The sequence below is a fragment of the Helobdella robusta genome (assembly GCF_000326865.2).
Source record: "Helobdella robusta unplaced genomic scaffold HELROscaffold_29, whole genome shotgun sequence".
NCBI lineage: Eukaryota > Metazoa > Annelida > Clitellata > Rhynchobdellida > Glossiphoniidae > Helobdella > Helobdella robusta.
In genome coordinates this window covers 199,057-222,808 of record NW_008704475.1, presented here as the reverse complement: position 1 = coordinate 222,808, position 23,752 = coordinate 199,057, and the positions used below count along the sequence as shown (strand labels likewise).

Here is a 23,752-nt window from a genome sequence, read left to right as displayed (position 1 = left end):
TGAATGATTACATTTGCCGGCTTTTTTCTAAAGCTTCTATTCCTGTTTTGAAGGAACCATCTGGCATTTCAGTGNCAGATGGCAAGCGACCAGACGGTTGTACTCTTACTCCCTGGAGAACTGGTAAATGTTGGCTTTGGGATGTTACGGTTCCTGGTACCTTGNCCGAGCGCTACGTTCACCTTACCAGCAAAGAATGTGGTTTGGCTGCAATCAGGGCATCGGACGAAAAAATTAAAAAATATGAACACGCCCTGCCTTCGTTAGATTTTTTGCCAATATGTATCGAGGTCCTTGGACCCATGGACCCCAATACTTCAAAATTTATTAAAACATTGTGTAAAATGATTGGTATTCGGTCAGGTGACAACAGAGAGTTCTTTTTTGCAATAAACCACATCTCGTGTTTGTTGCAGCGATTTCTGCGTGTTTGTGTGTCGGAAAATATTAATTTAAACGCCGACGTGTGAGACTAACGATACATTAAAGTGTTAACCCTTTTAATCAGATGTTTGACTGTTTGGTGTCATTCATCACGATTTGGTTTTAACATACATACATACATACATACATACATACATACATACATACATACATACATACATAAATAAATAAATACATACACATGTACACACACAAACGCCACACCCACTCTAACACATACCGACATTCACACACATCAATATAACACACAAACACTTTCATACAAACACACACCCCACACATATACACACTCACACACATTATGTTTCTACACTCAGGAGCGCCTGCATTGAAATTTAGGGAAGCGTTGAAGGAAGCATGGCATATTGAAGGCACCTCTTGTGCAAAATAATGTAATCATATTTATTTTGTGCACAAGCACGCTGTGTACTTTGCTGCATATATTGGTTGCACATGCAACATGCCCGACGATTTCTTGACAACACAAAAATAACTTATCAAAATACCAACACAAAACATCTAAAAATTGCAGTCCTTATAGATATCAATGAACCTGAAATAAACAACCAACAAAAAATGATTACACCATTACCAACTCGACACCATAATACTAACTCTAATAACAATAAAGAGCAAGGAAATGACGACAACAACAAAAAAGATACGACATCAACTAAGTAACTCATTTTGTCAAGTAACTAACTATGCTTTGAAACTATATAAAGTACACGCAAAGTGCAGCAAAGTACATGGCATGCTTGTGCACAAAATACTGCACTGAAAATGATTCGTGAAAAATCGAAATAAAAGCCTTATTTTACATGGTGAAATTGGATAACAACTGTTTTATTAAGTTTCCATGATGAACTTGGATAATAATTCTATTTCTAATAAATTGAACAATTTCCAGAAAATTCTAGTAAGGAAAATTTTAAAGACAAACTTTAAATTGATTGATGCCAACAATATGGTATAATTCATACAATACTGTGCAAACACACACACACACACCACACACAACACATACTCACACACACACGCACGCACACACACACATATATATATAAACACACACACACATATATATATATAATATATATAGTATTGTTCCGTCTTTGTGTCTTTTAAGTTTGTCTATATAACAATACTATATAACTGCACTGATGATGGCAGTTGATGCCGAAAAGAGCTTTTCTATTTATAATATATATATATATATATATATATATATATATATATATATATATATATATTTACAATATTCTATAAATTCTACCGAATGTTTGGCGTTAATTTAATTTGACGCCTAATCTGACGCCTAATTTCCATCTAAGTTCACTTTGACAAAGTGAATATTTCCCTATATAAACTAAATCGCACTGATGATGATTCATTCGGAATCAAAATATGGCTTTATTTGCAGCATGAATTCGGAAAATAAGTTTATTTTGAATTTTTAATAAACTAAACGTTCACCTAAAAACTTTAGTGAGAAAAATCGAAAAAACGAACTACAAACATATTAACGCCAAAAATTCGGTAAAATTTATAGAATATTGTAAAAATTATGGTCTATTACCAACATATATATATATATATATATATATAATATAATATAAAAAATATATATTATAATATATAAAATATATCTATCCAATCATCCATCGATCCGTTTCATCTATCTATTCAACCAACTACCATCTATCCATTTATTCATTAATTCATCTGTCCATTCATTTCCATCCATTCATTCACTCCTCAGCTCCTTTAGGCTTCCCTGCCATCTTGGAGCCCCCCGTCGCAAAGACAATCGATAAGAACAAGACGTTGCTGCTGCCCTGCCGAGCAGTTGGCGACCCTCAGCCGTACGTGAAGTGGCTCAAGAATTTTCTGCCCATCGATTTCACTGACCCAAGAACAACTCTCATGCCGTCTGGTTAGTTTTTCTACTTTTCATATTTTTTATATTCTGGTAAATTTTGTAACATTGTTCTGCTGAATAAGAAATCAAATTTATGTTATAATACGTTTCGATGACAGATATCTCTAAAGTTGGCCTTCATGATATCGATTATTTTAATATGGATGTCCAGTTATTAGGTAAATTTTGATTCGAAGATGTTAAGAATAAAATTACAAATTAGAAAAAACTGCAATAACGAAATAGGTTGACATTAGCGTTTATGAAAATTATGTGATGTGAGAGAATTTTAAAATGATATTTTTCTCTCTTCTGGAGGTCAATTTGAATTAGAAATGCACTGAACAGTGAATTTTTTCACCAAATAGTAGTTACACTACTCGACTGAAGCCAAAGGTCAAAAACCAAAAAACTTAAAATTTTGAAAAAATTTTATTTAAAAATTTAAATATGAAAAATGCAGGAGTGGATTCATATCTATCCGTTAACGTTTGGGTAAATATGCAACAAAAAAGAAAATAAAAAATAAAATAAAAAAAAATCAACACATTAAAATTAAAGTACCTGCATGCTAACAGTGAATATCTTTGATAATTCTCAAAAATGACTTGCAGCTTCATTTGTACAATTTATATTATCGAGATTACATTCAATGTCTTGTTGAAATTCAGATGTTTTAACTGCTACGATAGCAAAGAAGAATTTTTCACAAATAATATTCAAAAATACAGGAGTTTAAAATAACTAATAGCCTAAACAAAAACTGTCTCTTCGGTCTTTATAAATAGCCGAAGCCGAATGTCAAATTACGTCCAAATATTCGCCCAGGCCGAACGTTAGGGGCATCTCTTGTTTACAAACACCGATAGTTTTTGGTGAGGTAATTTACAGTTCAGCAATAATTGATTAAAAATTGAATCAGCTAAATTATTGAAAAAACCACGTTCATAGGGTGTGTTTTTTATATGATACCATCTATAATGTGTGTTTTTATATGATATTTTTTGATATATATCAAATGGGGAGACGACGTAAGTTGTCGCATGTTGGCCTGCGAGATGGCTCAGTGGTTCAAATGCTCGCTGAGTCAAAGCATCTCAATGTCTATCATATACTCAGCGTATATGATGCGGTGCTTGCGCGTGCTCATAAATACATGTGTACGTCGTGTAAAAAAGATAAACAGCCTTTGTGGCGAAGATGGCTGCTTCAAATCAATGGATGAAGATACGAAAAACATGATAAAAGATATACAAGATAATGTATATGTAATATTGTAAGTGGTTCTGCGTATGTCAGAGCTGCAATAATAAAAAAATCTTCTATAATGTTTAAATGCTTCCAAACAATTTTAAGAAGTGGCGTTTTTCACAGTAAACATAAAATTGGTTGGCTAATAAAAACGAATTTTATCTGAATGATCAAATTGTTTGGTAAAAAGGCTAATTTTCAACTTTTTATTTAATTTTTCACAACTCACATTTTCTGACTTTATCTATTTCCAGGTTTTTTCAAGTTATTTTTTACATATGTTGTTTTTCGAGGTTCTTCATTTTGTTTGGTAAAATCTGTTTGATTGGTTGATTGATTAGTAAAAACCAATTTTATTTGGGTGAACAATTGTCAGCTATAACTGCATGCTAACGATAGCATTTGAGGTCATAAGATTATTTGGTCATAAGGTCATTTTGTCATAAAGTCTAAAATCTGATCATAAGGTCATCTGATTTTTTCAACTTCGAATTTTCAAAATTAAGAAAATCCCTATCAATAGCAAACTAAGGAGCCCTCCTGTTTTCATCGGACCTCATGTCATCACCAGTCAGTCAGGCAGTCTAAAGTTTCATCAGGATATTAAGACTATTTTTTTAAGCGTTTGATTTTTACAATCTTTTCCTGATTAGTAGATTTTATTTATAAAATATTAGTTTCTAGTTTTCTACAATGCCACAACTTTTTCAAAATGTCGTTTAATAATAATAATGATAATAGATTTGAGTGATGTTTGGGCCGAGCTCATCACTGTTTTTAAAATAATGCAAAAATAATTCTTTGTGACGTATATTTAAACAAAGTTTTATTATTGCGAAAGTTTAAAGCCATTGATAACAAATTTTTTACATGTGTGGAGCTGCAGCAATGCAGCTCTGTGAGAACAATAAAATGATCCCAAGTTTCGAGGTGCTGGAACGTCTTCTCCCAGTTAAGTGAAATTTTTTGTATGAAAATGAATCGACAAAATAATGATTTTGAAAAATTGGATCAAAAAGCAAAAGACGTTTCTGCAAATTTTTTATTGATGACAACGTACTTTAATTAATCCTTAGATGATTTTTATCAAAATAAATGTTGACATTTTAAGAATATGTTAAAGAAAATCGGTCGTATAATAACTTTGTGTAAATAAATATAAGTGTGTGTGTGAATTTGTATGTGTGGGTTAGTGTAGGTTCGAGTGGGTGTCGATACGTGTGGATGTGTATGTGTGGATATGAGATTGAGTTAAACCCGCAAGAGACTATGCTAACATGAGGATATCTGGACGTTGTTATTTATTAGCAAACTACATACACGTTACTTGTCGCCAGGGTGGGATTTAAAAAAGGACAGCAACTTTTACTTCTTTCACTTTCACTTTTGCTCGCTAACATTTCTTGGCTCTTTTTACGGCAATGCTTGCATTAAAATAATAATATTGCTCCTCTCGTTAACTCTGTTGTTTAGTTTTTAATTCATTGTATTTGGTTTCACAAAATACTACATTCTTTTTTGAAATAATTTTATTTGTTGGAAATAATTTTGTTAAAACCTTGACAAGAATTTTTCTTTTATTTGGAAACAAGGGGTTTCCACACTTTTACAGTCCCCATGGTCTCCAGAACTCTGAATCCGGCCCGCTTATTGATGACGAACCTCCATGCAGAGTGGAGGAAAATGTAATTAAATTTAGAAAATGATGAATTTGTGGGCATTTGCGTTTCGTATCGTTATGTTCCGTTGTATTCGAGAGCATTTCATATTGTCTCGTTTCATTTGAAGCAGATGTCCTATCGTTTCAAAATAATGTGTAAATGCAAATGATTAAAATTTAGACCAGCTATTGTGTGTGCGTGTATATGTAAACGTGCATATATGTGTGAGTGCATGTGCGATGTGTGTTTGTGTTTGTTTGATTGTGTGTGTGCGTGCGTGTGTGTATGTGTGCGTGTGTGTGTGTGTGTGTGCGTGTTTGAACAAATTTCTCGACGTTCACGAGATGACTTCAACGATTGTTTAATTAGTTATTAAACAAATTTCCTCGTACGTTAATGTTACTAGGAAACGCGCTTTTGCAATTTTACGAGGTCATTAAAGACAACGCGCCTGTGAAGAAGTGTGCAAGTGTTTAATCCCCTCGGGAATGTTGGAACAAAAATCTCCCACAGGATTAATTTTTGGTCGATTTAGAACTTGTTCTGTATAATAAAATAAAGGTCAACTCTTTAACGTTGTAGGTAGCAAGTGGTTTTTATTTTAATGATTGCCCCAAAAATTAAAATACTTTCAAATAGTTATTTTCATAATAATATTTACCCCTAACTTAAAGTGTATGCAGTGGCTTTTCTGGCCTCTCTCCTTTTCTGTAGACGCTCCTTTGCATGGCTGTCGTCACCTCAAACCACACGCACGTACACAGACACACAAACACACGCATACACAACAGATGTGTGTTTACGTTTTTTTTCTTAGTTATTATTTCGTTGTTAAATTTTAAAAATTTAAATTGAATATATGAACAAATTATAAACACTTGTACTGTGCATGGGTTAATGGCAGCGAAATGAATGCGATTATTACAAAGTCTCTCACTTGGGTGCGGTCGTGTGTGAATGGTCATGTGTGTGTATATGTGTGTGTGTGTGTGGGTGGGCGAATTGTCGTTTGTGTGTGTGGTGAGATTGTGTGGTTAGTATGTTTTAGAATTAGATGTGATTTCATGTGCCTCGAATTCGATGCTTTGTTAACGAGTGATGTGGGAGATTGCCGTTGGGGGGATTTGTTGCTGTGCGTGTTTCGTTCTTCATCAGCGCAATGCACAGACATGTCGTGGTATATTAGGCCTGGGGGTAAACGCAGATAGTGTACATGCATAAGTATAATAAGCAGTCTGCAGTTGTCTGTTTGTTCGTCATGTTAACATAACTCCCTGTCAGGATGGTTATCGTCTTAATGAACTCGTCAATGTAATATGTATTGTGATATATATTTGAACAAAAATTGGCACTATCTCAAAGTTTTGATGACGCTGTTTAAAGATTATCTATTAAAAATAATTCATTCAATCTTTTGAAACAATTATTTTATAGCTTTTTTGATGGAAAAAGATCAATTGATATGAGAAACTACAAGTGACAATTTTTGTGGTATATACTTAGCTTCTCCACTAAATACATAAAATCATTACATATATAATAATATTTTTTTAAATACAGAAGAGACAGGTTAACTTTTTAAAAAGTTTCATGTGTTGCATTGTGTTCATACAATGTTTGCTCACTGTTTGTCTTTTGTATGTTGCTGTAAGTTGTTGGATGTTGCTGGATGCTGTGTGTCGCGGAATGTTGTTGTATGTTGTTGTATTATGTGGTTGGATGTTGTTTAGTCGTATAATAACTTCAAGACATCATCTCTCTCTCTCTTTTCTCTCTCTCTCTCTCTCTCTCTCTCTTTCTCTCTCTAGCCTTGTAATTATTTATGATGTTGAAAGATGAAAATTTTTCTGTTAAATAATTAGCGCTGTCATTTTAAAAACAGCTTATTTTGTTTTTAATGTTATTGTTGCTGTTAATGTTATTATTATTAATAGTAGTGGTAGTAATAATAGAAGTAGTAGCAGTAGAAATCGTAGCAGAAGTTTATTCTTTCACAACTTCTCTATATTAAAGCACATAAACGATTTCTTTTGACTTATGAATATTAATGCTAAGCATGATTGGAAACAAAAATCAATGACAAAATGTATAACCTTGCAATTTTTTAGAAATGTTTGTAAAATGTTTAGTCTTTTAGATCATTCTTGATTTTGAGCCTGAAAAAGAATTCTGCTGAGTTAAGCAGATTTGTTGTTGCCAAGAGGGGCTCTGAGCTCAACCACGACTGAAAATTTACTTTGGGTTATCCCGAAATTGAACCAAACATTTATAAATTTTTTTAAAATTTTGACTGAAAAGTTTTCCATCAAATTTTACCATCATCCACAAAAAATTTTGGTTATGCTACCCCATTAACTAAATTGAATATTCTATTTTGCAAAAACCTCACAAATCCTGTTCCTTCGACGAGAAATCGAAAAATGAAGTGTTTAACGGAAATATAGAGCTGTGGTTTCCGCTAATGCTCTAATGACCAAACTTTATCTATTTATAATAGCAAAATATATCTCATCATTTACATAGTTTTATCGTCCTAGCAGAATGATAAAAAATAAAAAAGTGTCATCATTATTTTTCTGGGCGCCACTTGTGTCCTCTCCTCATCGTCATCCTCAACCTCAAAGCAGTGTCACCCATTTCTCCAGCTGCACTCGTAAGCATCTAAATCTCTCTATTTATTTCGATCGCCACATTTATATTTATCATCATTAACCAGTAAGTTGCTTATGATAACACAATAATAGTAGTAGTAGCAGTAGTAGTAGTAGTAGTAGTAGTAGTAGTAGTAGTAGTAGTAGTAGTAGTAGTAGTAGTAGTAGTAGTAGTAGTAGTAGTAGTAGTAGTAGTAGTAGTAGTAGTAGTAGTAGTAGTAGTAGTAGTAGTAGAGTAGTAGTAATATAATAATACTTTTTGTAGCGGTCGTTGTCAAAACAGGCATTTAATTTAGGGTGGTTACCGATCGTTTTTTTAATCCTTCCTCTCTTCCAAAATTTGAAGTACACTTCTCCCCGCCATCCTTCTTTCAGCAGTGGCTGTCGTTCGTTAAAGTGATTTGTTTCGTTTTTTGAATAAATAACTGTTGACGTACTGAATCTAAATGAGATTTCAATACTTTAACTCCTCGATCCTGCCCGGCTGAGAAATAATTTTCAAGCGTCTTTTCACGCAAGTGCGATTTATTAACTGCTGTTTCGTGCCCATCTTCGCCTTATTACGCTATTGCGTTGGCTGGTTATTTCTTTATGGATGTGGTTCATTGTTATCATTTTCTAAATATAGCTTTTAACGTTTGAAATTGTTAACACGTGAACATAAAAATTGATGCTAATTCGTCAATTTATTACGTTTTAATAAATTCATTGATTGATCATTAAAATAATACATTTTTAATTTTATGCTGATTTTTTTGTCAAGGTTTAAATAATGTAGTTAAAAAATGTGGTCTAGATACATTAAGAAATTAGATGAAATCAATTACAACTGTTATAAATACTCATCAGATTATTACTAACTGTGTTGAAGACTCAGAAGAATGTTGAAATTTTCCAGGTGGTCTGGAGATCATGAAGGTGCAGGAGTCGGACGAAGGAGCTTACGAGTGTTACGCCACCAACACGCACGGGGTCATCTTCTCTGACCCGGTCAACGTGCAGGTTAAAGGTCAGATGCATTCTTGACATCTTCATTTTCGCATGCTTCATTACCTTAATTGTGGATCTTTTTGAATAATGGTATTGCATTTTGATATCAGATTTTATAAATATGCGATGTTGTTCTCTAAATATTTCTATTTTCATAGAAACTTAACTGTGCGAATGATGTAAATTCTCTGTGTTAATAATAAGCGGCAAAGTTCATTTAATGCACGTGTGATGGGATCAACTAATTGATTCACAAGCATTACAAGTATCTGATTTTTGCAAACTCAAGCCTCACTTACTCGTTCAGGTAGACGAATTCCTCCTCAGTTCTTTGATGAACTGCCTCGAGATGTGTTTGTTGAGGTTGGCGAAACGAGAGAAGTGGCGTGTGCCGCAACTGGGAATCCGACACCGCGCATCAAATGGCTTCAGATCGCTAAAGAAAATAGGGCCGAAACTGTTTTGAATCAGGAAACAAGTAGCGAAAATGTTTTAACGTTGAAAAATATACGAGAGTCCATGGAGCTAAGTTGTGTTGCCAGGTCTGAAATGGGAATGGTGGCTCAAGCGGTGGATGTTCACGTCATTTGTTAGTTCAATCAACAAATATTTTATTCCTTTTTATTTGAATATATATGATTTCAATAGCACATTAATTAACGGCTTATAAATATGCGCTGTTGTTGTCTAAACACTTAACACACACACTTGATGAGTGTGTGTGTTAAGTGTGCAAACGAATACTCATATATGAGTGCGGTGCATGCATGTGTGAATTGTTAAAACTATTTAATTCTTATTTAGAGCACATATTTTTAATTGCATCCGCCTAATGCCCACAACCCGGTCGGACATTTATGCTCTTAAAATCTTTTCAAAAACTGCATCAGCATTCAGGCAAGGTACATCATTTAGAAAATGCCTGTCCTCCTTTCATAACCTTCAATTCCAAATCACCGTTTTTAGGCAATCCCTTTTTTCTCACCACGAACTCACAAAACTCGCCCAATTTTCCATCGCCAAATCAAAATTTGCAGTCGTCGGCAGGCTGCCCTCTGCAGGTTTGAAACAACCAACCACTGAAACTCAGAAATATTAAATCTGCCAGACTTGAAAAAAATGACTCAAGCTTGCAGATGCTGGCTCCGAGCACCTCTGAGGCAGCTGGACCTTTGCGCATAATAAATCGCCACGTTGTTTATTATTATTATCAGTTGTAGTAAAAGTTATAATTGTTATTATGAATATTAAGCAATTTAATAAAAGTGAATAAAGTTTGACATCTAGCCGGAACTCTGCATCTGCATCACTTTTACTTAATTGCTTTAACTTCGTGAATAGACGATAAATTTTAAATCAGTCAATGATTTAATAGAATTCTTAAAAAACTGTTGTGGTCGATAGTGATATTTCTCGTTGACTTAAAATTTTTTCTCCATTTTGGCAAATTTCACTGAATTCAATATACTTATCCTTATTCATTTGATCATTTAATGGCGTTGCTATGACTGCAATTGACTTGAATTAAATAACGTTGCTGAAAGTCTGTCTTTTACCTTTCTTTAATTTTACCAATTTGTTTGTTTTTTCTTGTATAATTAATTGAATATCATATATTTTATAAAAATTAAATGCTATCTCATGTTGACAAAATTGTTGCAGCCTACCCAGTACCACCGCGCAACGTGCGAGCCACCTCAGTCAATTCAACATCGGCCAAAATAGAATGGATCCAAGAGAGCCAACACGCCACCAACAAACCTTCGCCACATCAGAAACAGGACTACCGACCGCAGCAGCAACAACCGCGCCACCATCTCGGCAACACTCAGGCGCTACCAGTCAATGTTGATCATTGGTATGTGATCGTACAAACAGTTGCTGACAACAACATTCAAACAATGAACAACAAATCGGTGACCGCAACAAATCAAAGCGACAGAATCTTTCACAAGTGGTTTAGCATAAAAGACTTGAAGCCATTCACGACGTACCACGCCAGAGTGGTGGCGGTCGGTGGCGGGGGCGAGAGCAATCCAAGTTCTCCCGCCCAGTTTACCACGCAGGAAGAGGGTTGGTTATTGAGATGTAAAAATGTGTACTACTGGCAGACTACCGTTTTAAAAATTTGCACAAGTGTATGGCAAACTCTTAAGATAAATTTGAATTATTTCTTCAATTTTTGATTTATAAAAACAGTTTGTTAGGATGTTTTATTATCGATTGGTGCTTTGTAAATTTATTTAGCAAATCAATGCAGATCAGTGGAAGTTTTGGTCGATATATACTCACTTCATCACGTTACCATGGCATTCTCACTCATCCACTCACTCACTCACTCACCACTCACCTTTTCACCCACTACCACCACACTACCTGGCAGTCCCACCAGCCACTCCTGGCGTCAAAGTGCAGTCCAACGCTGACGATTCTTCGGTCCTCGTACAGTGGAGTGAATGCAATGCTATCAACGGAGCTATCAAGGTTAGACATCAACCATCATGACTGCATATGATAGAGATGATGATGTTAGTGATGATGATGATAGTGGTGATGATGATAGTGATGATGATGATGATAGTGACAAAAAAGATTGTAATGCTAGGCATAAGTTGACGATGAAGCTTTCTTTTAAATATTTTTAAATGATGTTTCCATTATATGAAGTTCTTCATCAAGTAAGCTTCATTAATACGATACCATTCGATGAACACCAGTGCATCAACAAGCACAGATGTACCTGTTGGGTACTTGTTCATACGCATAAAAATTATATCTCTAGAACATTTTTGAGCGGCTAACAAGGTAAATATGTCATTAATCCTTTCAGTTTTTCGTTAAAAATATTTGCAAAAATTATTTTCATGAGAAGTCAGACAAACATTTAGTGAAATTTTTTGAATGGTGCTAATCACATTAACAAGCATTCGTGCTGTGTTAAGTCAAATGGTTCGAAAGTTAAATTACTAACAAGATCGAGGAAATTAAAATTTTATCAATCAATTTTCAACCAATATTCGAAGATGGCGAGTTTCATTAAAACTACACGTGACCATAACATCTGCTCTGTCAATCAATTTTATTGCTTCGTAATAGGAGGCGTACGTGCAAGGAGCATAATTAATGGATGCCATTTATGTGTGACCTCGTATGTGTGACCTCGTATGTGTGACCTCGTATGTGTGACCTCGTATGCGTGACCTCGTATGTGTGACCTCGTATGTGTGACCTCGTATGTGTGACCTCTCAGTCTTTCCAACAACACTTTAAATATGTCGCTCAACTGAAAAAAACAACTCCAAAGATTGGTGCCTAGAGTTGAAAAAATTTGGCTTAAATCATTTCTGACGAAATTTTTGAATTACTTTTGAAACCTTGAAAAATAAATTACAAGATATGTGGGCGAAATTTTTTAACTTTGATGTCAGTAGTGCGGTTCACAAAGCCAGTGACAGAGTTCTCTTAATTGGTTTGGTTTGTTTTGTTTAATGGTTTTACATCTGAAAATTAATAAAAAACTCATCACATGACAAAGGTCGTCTGGTTTTGTAAGATAATTAAAGCTTGTGGCAGTGTGGCTTCTGCCATTATATTGATTAGCGGAGAAAAAACAATTTTTTAATTAAAATGTTGGTTCATTTTTAATTCTATTTAAACGACATGCAATCCAGGGCTATAAAATTCGCCACTCCACTTCGCTGACGACCCACCAAACCAAGTGGCAGACCCTGAAGACGTCAGCCAACCACCGCAACCTCACCCTGGAGAACGTTGACTTCAACAAACCTTTGTACGTCTGCGTCGTCTGCTTCAACAACGCCGGCGATGCTCACTGCTCAGATCCCGTCCACCTCGCTCCCAACGACCTCCAAAACAGCCACAACTTCCTCGCTCCTGATGATGATGATGATCAAGGTTGGCTGCTCGTCGTTTTCATGTCGCATGTCTATTGAGTGTCTCGCAGCGGTTGCTTGCTTGAATGTTTGTTGTTGGTCCTCGTTTTGTTCTGTCCACTGTTTATGTGTGTGGTTCTGTGTATCTGTGTGTGTTCGAGCGATGAATGCTGTGCTGTCGATTGTAAGTAATCCAATGAGGATTATTTTTATTTGATGTTCTTATTTTTAATTTATTTTTTGAAATGTATAAATTTTTAAAATATCAAATTTAAACGTATGAGGAGCCGCAAAGTTGAGACAAAACGTTATAAAAACAAACTTTTGAAGTTACCATCGTCAGTTTTCATTGAAATATCATCATCGCCGTGCTACGCTGCTGTCATAAATCGCTCATATCAACAAACAAAAAACTGATGGTGTAAAATCCGATGATGTTTTATCGCCTTTTTATTTAAATGTTCAATGTTCCTCCTGCAATCTCCACGTGTAAATCAACGTGCACGCGCTCCAACCTCCCATCCGCCCAACGACCGGGCGGCTAACGAGGCAGACGCCGACTGAACCTGCCACTTTCACTGGAACATTCGAACCTGCGCAGACGCATGGCAGTCGCCATTTTGTTTCTTTCCATGTTTCGCAATCGCCGATGAGAACAAGAAAACAATTTGATTGCATGCTTGTACGGAGATTGTCTTAGCAGGATCAATGTGCTTCAAGCTCAAGACCAACAATTTGAAAATTGTTGATAACAAATAGTTTGTTAATTAATTAATCAGTAATTATGAACAAGTTTACAGAAATTTTATTGTTGATTTGCTTACATGTGTTTGTCGATAAGTGTGTGTTTGTGTGTGTGCATGTGTGTGTGTGTGTGCATGTTTGTGACGTGACGGTATAGCGTGCGTGAAATCGTGTGCTTTCTACATTCACACTCAGACATACCAACACAACGATCGATTCCAAAGGAAAATATAATTAAGAATGCGTGCTGAAAATTCAATCGATCAACGTAAGCGTTGTCGGGGAATGATTTCGATCACGTGTTCACGTTGACGTCACGTGGTGATGCTTGTCATCTTGTGATGACATCATATGAATGATGTCATCTTGCCATTAATGCCATCGACCTAATCACGTGATTGATGTTATGGTTGACATCATCACGTGATTATTATTATTGGCGTTATTATAATTAGACCAATAATGATATGGAGCGGTTAATTTTTTCGAAACACCCCCTTCTTCCACGCCAGCGAGGTGGTCTTCTTTGGGGCATTTCGAGGAATTCCATGACGTAGCACGCTCGTGAAGAATTTAATTAAATTTTGGTAATTGGAAAGTGCTTTTTAAAGTGACAGTTGAATGTTTCCAAAGAGACAGTTACGTTTTTTGGTCAATGATGGTTCATGGTGAGAGGCTGAATGGACAAACGCGTCTGGTCATCCTAATTTTTTTTAATTTTTCTTAAAATCCAGAACCTGACAGGGGAGAGATTGCTATTGAAGTGGCTAAGTTTGAATGCAAGAAGATCCCCACCCACCACGAGTAATGTGATGTGTGGGTGGTGCGTGTTGTGAGTGCATCGGTTACATCAATGATGAAATGAAGAAGGAGAGGCACTGTTATTAAATTTATGAGCACGGAGCATGTCAGGCGACTGTTTGATAGGAAGCGGATGTGGCTGCCGCATTTACGACTGCAACACACGCACTGTAGCAGCAACAATGCATCATCATCATCAAACAAACAAACGAACAAAAACAATAGAAACACAACAACATCAACAACACTAACACGCAATAGAAACACAATTGCTATCATGTAAAATACACCACCCCTCCTTGAACACCACCCCTCCTTGAACACCAGGGAATGTTTTATTTATCCACTATGTAAAAATGTGATTGGGAAGAATCAATAAACCAAACAAATTAAATATTAATAAGTTTTATAGTTAGTTGGTAGTAACAACGACGCTAAGCATTACCAACTTTAAGAGAAATGATCTACGTGCGTTCCAACTGTCTTTCATTTTCATGCCAGGCATCAGCTTTAATGCTTTTAATTTCATTCGTACAACTTCATGAAGAACTTAGAAAATCACCCACTCACCCCACCACTCACCACCTGGCGATTACGAACATGCTTCCATTCCTCATCGCCATCATCATTCTTCATCATCATCTTCCTGATCATGCATCATCATCATCAACCACCAACCAGCTAACCAATCAACTAGCCAACTAACCAGCCAGCAAATAAACTCCGTGCCAGCACAAAGTGAACTTTATTATTTGACGGACATCATCCACCCGACGAACACGAAGGCTCCGTGTTCTTTCCTGGCATCCTCCTAACAGCACTTGGAATCTCTGAATCTTCCTCCCAAGCAAACAAGCACACGAGACAAGCGCTCCTTTGAAGGATTGCTTCGAGAACATTCTTCATCTTGCAAATATTTTTCTTTGCAGAATGTTCTAAGTTCTAAGAGAATTTAAAAACAAACTTTAGCGGAATGGCGTTGGATGGTGTTGCCTTGCAGATACGGCCTGGTGTCAATGATGAGAACGTCGGTGGTGGTGAGTAATGATAGAGTGGCTGCTTCTTTTTATATTCGTTGTTTATTGTTTTTTGTTTTTTGAAAATGTCGCAAGATTTGCTAATTTAATAAAGTTTCAAGAACTCCAACTCTGAAAGGGTGCATTGTATTAAAGTTACTTTAATGCTTACTACAGGAATTGCCAGCGAACTAACTCATCAGCATCGGCATAATTTATTTCACTGCATTGTGAATCAAGGAAGATGAACAAATTAGCGAAATGTAATCTGAACATCAAACAGTGAACGCGAATTCAATCAAACCAATTGAATCAAAACAATTAGTGCTGCAACATCAATCAGAGCGGGCCAAGACAGACACGCACAAACATGCCATCTTGAGTCGAACACGTTACAACAAGCATGTACGTACATGTATTGTGTGTACAGGCATGTCGTGCAAGACACATGCAGACGTGCATCTTTTCTTCTTTATAGGCTATTTACTGCACATGAAAGTGTCATTGAAATTGTTGATGCGTTTTTATGTATTTGTTCAGATGTCTCATTCTTTCTTCCTCACATCTCAACCTGCCTCGGTGATATGTGTACTACTTTCATTAATGCATGCATGCGATGTCTTTCAATGTTGTTTATGTGCGTAGTCTGTTTATTCATCACGTTATTTTATTTTGGGCACTCAAAATTTTTCCACGAGTTTTTACCGATCGGAACGAGTGAGAATTCAACAGCATCTCATTCCTCAGCTTTGAAATTTATCATTAATTTTTCAGATACCTAAGACAGAATTAATATGTATAAACATGATTTTTGTCAATAAATAATAAAATTTCGTAAAACATTCATGTTGGTTGTCGCTGGGAGGAACACGCCGTGTAAGACAAGCAAAGTTAACATGTCCTGGTATCGCAACAGGAAATTTTTTGAGATCAATGCAGACGGTTTTAAGCAATGGAATCTGCTGCCCACCTATCTATGCTAGATATATTAATCTGATTAATATTGATCACGTCGTTGAAGTTATTCGCTTCAAAAACAAAAATGTATCTGCCTAGTTATGCATTTTGAATACTAACTGCTGGCAAATTAATATTACCTAAAGTCTGTTAAACGGTTGTTTTTACATTGGAAGCCTGCTTGTATGTGCATTCGAATGGAAAACCTTCAGAAGCCGATGTTGAAGATAATTATTGAGTTGGATCATATGACTTGGATTCCAAAAATATTATGATATGATACAAATTTTTTATCTATCTAGCTATTATTTGCTTCGCTTAAATTACTTGAAACAGTTATTTTCTGATTTCGTTGAATATTGAAAGACTCGAGTGGTTAAAAGTTGGCGAATGTGTTAATTTTAGAGAAGCAGGTGCAACTGAGAAAATCGGAATCGTTGGTGCCTGTTTTTGTTCGCGTCAACGTTCATTCCTATATACATACCTGGCTTAACCAAACTTGAAACATTCCAATTTGATGACTTACAATAATTTTTTCAAGCAATTTACTAGGGATTTCAAAATATTTCTAAGCATTTTACTAGGGATTTCAAAATATTTCTAAGACAAAGACTGATTGTAATAAATGTCAAACGACTAGCAAGTATTTTATTGAAAAATAACAAAAATAGTTAAACATATTTTCACTAAACTAAATTTATTTTTAAAATATCACATTTGTTTAATAAGAAGAATAAATTGAGACAAAATGTTACAATCATTTTTTTAAATCATTATTATTTTAATAGTTTTTTAATATTTATATCAATTATTTTTTCATTTTTCATTCTTTCTACTCTACAACATGCTTAGCCATCCTTTCTTTCATTTACTTATTTACGTGCATTCCTTCTGTCGTACGTGTTTCTTTTCGTCCTTTCAGCTTTTGTTAATTCGCTTCTTTGCCCATTTCGCCCACTCGGTTGGTCGGTCGGTTGGCTCGCTTGTTCATCCGTGCGTTCATTAGCTTTCATATCTCCTGAACGTTTGTAAGGTAATCAAAAAATACTTTCAGAACCGTTTCAGACATTTATATTCATGAGCCACAAACAAATATCCTTTCTCATTAGAAATTTTCGCTCGAGCAGTCAAATCAAAATTAAACAAAGAAATAAATTTTACAGTGTCATTATTTTTTCAACCACATACAAATATCTCACACGCACGCACACACATATATACACACACACGCATATATATATATAAATATATATATATAGTTTGTTTGTGTATTTTGTGTTAGGTTAAATTCATTTTGCTCCGTGTTATTTTAGCTTTTTATAATTTAAAATTAAGTTTTTGTGATTAAATTTAATTACGCTGAAATTATAAAATTCTGCCGAATGCATTCTTATAATTTTTTTTCGTTGGTTAATTGTGGTTAATTTTGGGTTAAATTGATTAATTTCCATTTAATATAATCTAAAGTCGTAGTTAATTATAGAGGTAAAAATGATAAGTCTCATAGGATAGTCATATTATTTGTGCTGCGAGTTATTTTTTTTTAGTTTAAAGGTTAATTTGAAAGTATGTAATATGCATAGTTGTGAAAACAACGAAAGACGGCGTCAACCAAGCTGTTGTGAATATTTATTTCACGCTAAATGTGTTAATGTCGATGAAGAAATAGTGTCACTATTGAGTAGGAAAAGCAGTATCAAATGGTTTTGTGAGCAATGACCGAAGGCCCAAAGTGATACAAAGGATATGGTAAAGTCGGTTGTAGATAATTTTAATGAAAAAATCGAGAAAATTGAAAAAATAAACAGTGCAGTTCAGACTCAGACGCAATCAAAACCATGATCAGTAAAAATTTTGATAATTTGACTGTGCTGGAAAAGCAGGATATAAAAATGGTTGATAATATTTGCAGCCTCAAAAATTACCTGAAAGCTTCATGGGCGAGCATTGTTGAAAACAATTTAACAAAAAATGTAGAAAGTATAAACAATCAGGTCAAAAACGTTCTGGCGCCTTCAAATAAGTTCAATCTCGCCAATTTTAAAGCAACTACATTGGTTGCCTATCAAAAATTGAGTTCTGTTTAAAACTTTTGTAATAATATTCAAATGCATCAACAACTTGGCACCTAGATATTTAATAGACAAAACAGCACGAAAAGCACCTTATTATGTCAGTTTGCAATCTGATGATTCAAATTTCCTAACGGTACAGACGAGCCAGTTAAGAATAGTTTCTAGAAATTTTGCTGTTTTAACTCCTATGATACGGAACAATTTCCCAAGCCAAATTTCCCAACTGTGTTGTTAATAAGATTGCCTTGTGATTTATATTTTATAAATAATTTAAATGTTTTTCCAAAAATTAATTTCAAAACTTTTTATTATATATTTTATTGAAACTTTAAATCAACTTTATCAGCACACGAGATAAAAGAAATACGTTAAAAAGCGCCCGGAAAATTTATGAGAGCTTGTTTTAAATTTGCTTTTTGAAGAAAATTTGAAACGGCGTCGGAAGGACGAATCTCGACGAACTGGACGAATTAAAATAAATCGCGAATTGCTTTCAAATGAATGAGCGAGTTTCATGCGTCGCCATCACTTACTGCTTCGTTTAAGCAAACAACTTCAATCCTGCTTGCTTGCTTGTTTGACCAGCACTTCCATTTTCTTCCATAATATTAAAATATTATACAGATCGCTCTTCATGATTTGGAAAATGATTCATGCGACTGTCGTTCTATTGTTTTGTTGCTTTGTTATTTCATTGTTTTGTTGCTTTGTTGCTCTGCCACTTTCATATTAATCATGAACGAATGATGTGATCACTACAAATGATGAATGTCTGTTGAAGGCACTATACTAAAATTAAATCGTGATGCTTGAAGATAGATTTTTACCACCTGCTGATTATTTTGTTAAAAAATAAATTCAAAACATTTCGAAATATTTGAAAAATTATTTCGATTTAATCAAAAATTACTTAAAATATATTTTATTTCATAAAAATATTTTTAGATAATTTGGGTTTATTGGAAGGTGTTCCTTTTCGAAAGGTCTTCCTGCAAGATGAAGATTATTTTTTCATGAATAGTCGACGACTATCAACAAACCGAGCTTAATAATAAATTTATTTCTATAACGGTCAGTGTAGGCTTTAAATCATTCGACCAGTAAATATGAAAGAATAGAAATAAAAAATGTAGAATTTGCAGTAGGTTGGAAAACTTAAAAACGTTTGAAAACATCAGAAGCATGTGTATCCAGACAAACGATTGTCTAGCTAGCAGAAAAATATTTGCTGCTCTTCAGAAATGCTATCTGACAAATTGGAGCGCGAACTGCTTGCAAGAAATGATAACAAAAGCTGGCTGCTTGTCACATTAAAATCTTGTTCACAAAAGCTTTCGCAACTCATTCTTCCAACAGTACATGAAAATTTATCAATATCATTCGTTAATAGGGGTCTCGTGGCCGAGGGGTTAGCGTGTTCGTCTACCACTCCCACGACCCTGGTTTGAATCCTACAGTTTCTACAGGTTTATCCGAGTAGCCGACCATCAGCCAACCCAGCCGTCCATCCTTTCGAGGCTATTAAATGGGTAGACAACGTAAGTTGTCGCATGTTGGCCGGCGAGATGGCTCAGTGGTTCAAATGCGTGCTGAGTCAAACATCTCAATGGCTATCATATACTCAGCGTATATGATGCGGTGCTTGCGCGTGCACATAAATACATGTGTACGTCGTGTGAAAAGGATAAACAACCTTTATGGCGAAGATGGCTGCTCCAAATCAATGGTTGAAGAAACGAAAAACATGATAAAAGATATATAAGATAATGTATATGTAATATTGTAAGTGGTTCTGCGTATGTCAGAGCTGCAATAATAAAGACTAAAAAAAATATGCACACCTTCAACATATAAATATTCAAATTATTCAGTGATTTGTTCGATAATTTATAAATGCATTTTATTTTATTTGAATATAAAGTATGCAGCTGAGAAGTGTTACTGAAAGTCATATCATCGTTACAAATCATGGAACTGTGAGATTAACCCGATGAAGTAAATGTATGTAAGAAATAAAATGCGAAGTATAGCATGAGATGAAAGTGAATATTGATGAGCATGAGTAACTGAGCATGTACGTGTCCAAGTGCGATCCTTGATTGATATCTTGCCAGTCAGTCAGCCAGACAGCCAGTCGGTCAGCCAGCCTGTACCAATGAAGCATGAACGATGAACTACCTTTCACTGCTTCTCTACATCTCTCTCTTTTCATCCCTCTCCTCCTTTTTTGTCTTTTTTCTTTCATTTTTTGTACTGCTTTTTTGCTCTTCATCTTCCTACTCTCACTGGATGCGTCTGCACTACTCTGATAAGAACGCCTCAAACATTTTCTTCAGATTATTCACAAAACTCTTTGCATGTGTGTGTTGTGTACGTGTAGTGGTGGTGTGTGTGTATGTATGTAGTTATGTACATATTTATATAGCGTATGCATTTGTATTTTAATGTTGCATATAAGACGTGTGCGCGCGGATATGTAGGTGGATGTGTGCGACCTGTGCAAGCAGCGTCCATTTTCTGTTCAGTTGCTCTTTCGTAATAAGGAATAATATTAGGTGAATATTTTTCAATTGATGTTTGTGAAAGAATTTTTAAATGTTTCAGTTGCTTTAATTAATTATAATAAGACAACTTCACCCAAACACATGTTCTTCACTTTCCCACACTGCTGTTTTATTAAAATAAATTTTGTTTTTTTTTACAAGAAACGTTTTATTAAATGCCTTGCTCTGCAATATTTCTGAATCGTGAAGAACAGGAAACGTCTCATAAAAAATAATCCACCAAAAACACACATGTAAACTATTACACAGTTTAAATAACTTGTTTCTCGTATTTTTATTTTCACGAATTTCCAATGCCTCTATCCACCAAACAGCTAGCCAACACCAGGACTCAGGAGCCAACTTGATAGCACGGAACAATCCCGCGGCGGAACGGGAAGTCCTGCGCATCCTCCAGATTACCGCCATCAGCTCCCACCAAATCAAAATCAAGTGGTCCTTCTCTGCACCTCCCGACAAACTTGCCAGAAATAATTACGGAGGGTTTCGAATTTATTACTACCGGATTCAAGGTCTTCATCATCATCACCACCACCACCACCAGCCACACCAACCACAAAACGTCGACATGGACGACTCGCTCTCGATCGACAACAGGGAGGAGGTGATGGTGGAGGACGTGCAGGCGAGGGAGGTGCTGCTGCAGAACCTCATCCACGAAACTTACTACGACGTGTATATGGCGGTCGTCAATAAACACGGAACTGAACTCTGCGTCACTGAACGAAGACGTGTTCGAACGAAGCCTCTAGGTTGGTTGGTTGGTTAGTTGGTTGGTTGATTGGTTTGTTGATTGTTTTGCTGGTTGGTTGGTTGGTTGGCTGGCTGGTTGGCTGGTTGGTTGGTTGGTTAGATGGTTAGTTGGTTGGTTGGTTGATTGATTGGTTGGTTGGTTGGTTGGTTGGTTGTTTGGTTAGATGGTTGGTTGATGGCATAAACATTTGTAAATGATAAAAATAAAGAATAAATTTGTATTTTAATTTATATATTTATTTATGAAAAACACAACAACAAAAAACAACAACAATAGCAAAAACAACAACAACATAGTTTTGATTTAAACATTCGCTGTTCGAGTCGGCATGCAAACAGTTCATCGTCTCGTTAACCACTTGAATGATCCGATTTCATATTTTTGCACATTAAAAACATACGAACAACACACGAACAACACTTGAACAACATACGAACAACATACGAACAGCACATGAACAACACACGAACAACATTCGAACACGTGTGTTGTTCATATATTGAAATTAAAAAATAAAATAAAATATGCAATCACGACTTACTGTAATGAAGAAATATATTTGGTGTTGTTGTTGTCGTTATTGTCAACAACAACAACATTATCAACATCAACGACAACATCAACAAACGACATTAATAACAGCAGCAGCAGCAACAACAACATTAACAACAACAACAACATCAACGAACCATTAAACAATGAACATCTGTGGAAGAAAACAGCATGTCTTCCGTTAACAACTCAATTTAATCACTCCTGACTGTGGTTGTTGTTGTGATGGCGGTCGTTGTCGTTGTTGTGGATGTTATGGTTGATGTTGTTGTTGTGGTGGTTGTTGTTGTTGTGGATGTTATGGTTGATGTTGTAGTTGTGGTGGTTGTTGTTGTGGATGTTATGGTTGATGTTGTTGTTGATGTTATGGTTGATGTTGTTGTTGTGGTGGTTGTTGTTGGTGATGATGTTATGGTTGATGTTGTTGTTGTGGAGGTTGTTGTTGTTTTTGTGTTTTTGTGTGTTGTTCGTGTGTTGTTCATATGTTGTTTGTTTGATAACGTGGTGTTGACGATGGTTTGTTGTGTTCTACAATTTCAAAAAATGTCGTTGCGGTTGGATGAATATGTTTCCGTGGCTGCTGTTGTGTTGATGATCTATCGGGTTTCAAAATTAATGTAGTTGTTGATGTTCTTGTTGTTGTGTTGTTGGGTTGTTTGTGCGTGTGCGTGCGGATGAAAACGCTGATGTTTAACTTTTAGTTTTCTTCTACAGCTCCGACAAATGCAGTGCAGTTCTCACTATAAATTTACTGAAGTGGAAAATTCTTTCCAATTAATTCCTTTCAATTCCCATAATTTTCTTTTCAGTCTGGCTTACTCCTCAGTGGCAACCATGGTATACTTTTGAAGATGTCGCGGGTACAATTACGGATTTAATGACACTGTTTTTGCGTGGTTTGAGTCATATCTGACGGTTTCTGACAGTCAGATATGACTTTGACAATTTGCCTAAATTCACCCTTTTAGGCAAATTCGCATTCAAGTTATAAATCCAAAAATCATGCCTCCATGCCGCTTAGGAACGAGCAATAAACATCTGCCCGAGTTGAAAGCCTGCTGGCACGACGTGGAACTTATTATAAATCGCACACGTTCAGACAGATTGCATTGATATTCTTAATGCAACTCAATCCAACTACATAGACCAAAACGACAAATTATTTCGCGGCTAGCCAGTGAAAGGTTTTTTCTAAATTTTCTTCAAACTTTGAAGCTGCATTGTGCTGTGAGAGTGATTTCATACAACTGATGTCATCTAATAAATGTGTTTTATGTTCTTGTTGTCAATGTGTTGTTGTTGCTGATGTTAATATTTGTTGTTGACTTTGCTTTTATTTTTGTTTATGTTGTAGTTGATGATGATGATGATGATAGTGATGATGTATTCGACTTGCAGCAGCACTGACTTGTTACCGTTAGGCAGACACATGCAGTTTTCTGTTATATTAACTTTCAACGTTATTATCACAAAGATCC

At 35.4% G+C, this 23,752-nt stretch overlaps 4 protein-coding genes across 4 annotated transcripts; all 4 read left to right on the top strand.

The window, feature by feature from the left end:
• Nucleotides 1-3,423: 3,423 nt before the first annotated feature.
• HELRODRAFT_174168 (hypothetical protein) lies at nucleotides 3,424-5,754 on the top strand (the record flags this gene model as incomplete). Its single annotated transcript, XM_009020728.1, has 4 exons — nucleotides 3,424-3,641; nucleotides 3,993-4,047; nucleotides 4,123-4,186; nucleotides 5,684-5,754. The coding sequence occupies 4 exons, from the start codon at nucleotides 3,424-3,426 to the stop codon at nucleotides 5,752-5,754; spliced, it is 408 nt and encodes a 135-aa protein (XP_009018976.1).
• Nucleotides 5,755-8,840: 3,086 nt separating this feature from the next.
• Nucleotides 8,841-11,719, top strand: HELRODRAFT_174167 (hypothetical protein; the record flags this gene model as incomplete). Its single annotated transcript, XM_009020727.1, has 6 exons — nucleotides 8,841-8,937; nucleotides 9,226-9,460; nucleotides 9,885-9,979; nucleotides 10,581-10,991; nucleotides 11,302-11,402; nucleotides 11,636-11,719. 6 exons carry the CDS (start codon nucleotides 8,841-8,843, stop codon nucleotides 11,717-11,719), a joined length of 1,023 nt encoding a protein of 340 aa, XP_009018975.1.
• A 595-nt stretch (nucleotides 11,720-12,314) lies between these two features.
• Nucleotides 12,315-14,363, top strand: HELRODRAFT_174166 (hypothetical protein; the record flags this gene model as incomplete). Its single annotated transcript, XM_009020726.1, has 3 exons — nucleotides 12,315-12,392; nucleotides 12,590-12,833; nucleotides 14,290-14,363. 3 exons carry the CDS (start codon nucleotides 12,315-12,317, stop codon nucleotides 14,361-14,363), a joined length of 396 nt encoding a protein of 131 aa, XP_009018974.1.
• Nucleotides 14,364-15,329: 966 nt separating this feature from the next.
• Nucleotides 15,330-23,387, top strand: HELRODRAFT_174165 (hypothetical protein; the record flags this gene model as incomplete). The annotated part of the gene is made up of 6 exons (XM_009020725.1): nucleotides 15,330-15,393; nucleotides 15,656-15,777; nucleotides 18,138-18,323; nucleotides 19,795-19,870; nucleotides 21,283-21,643; nucleotides 23,243-23,387. 6 exons carry the CDS (start codon nucleotides 15,330-15,332, stop codon nucleotides 23,385-23,387), a joined length of 954 nt encoding a protein of 317 aa, XP_009018973.1.
• Between the last annotated feature and the right edge of the window lie 365 nt (nucleotides 23,388-23,752).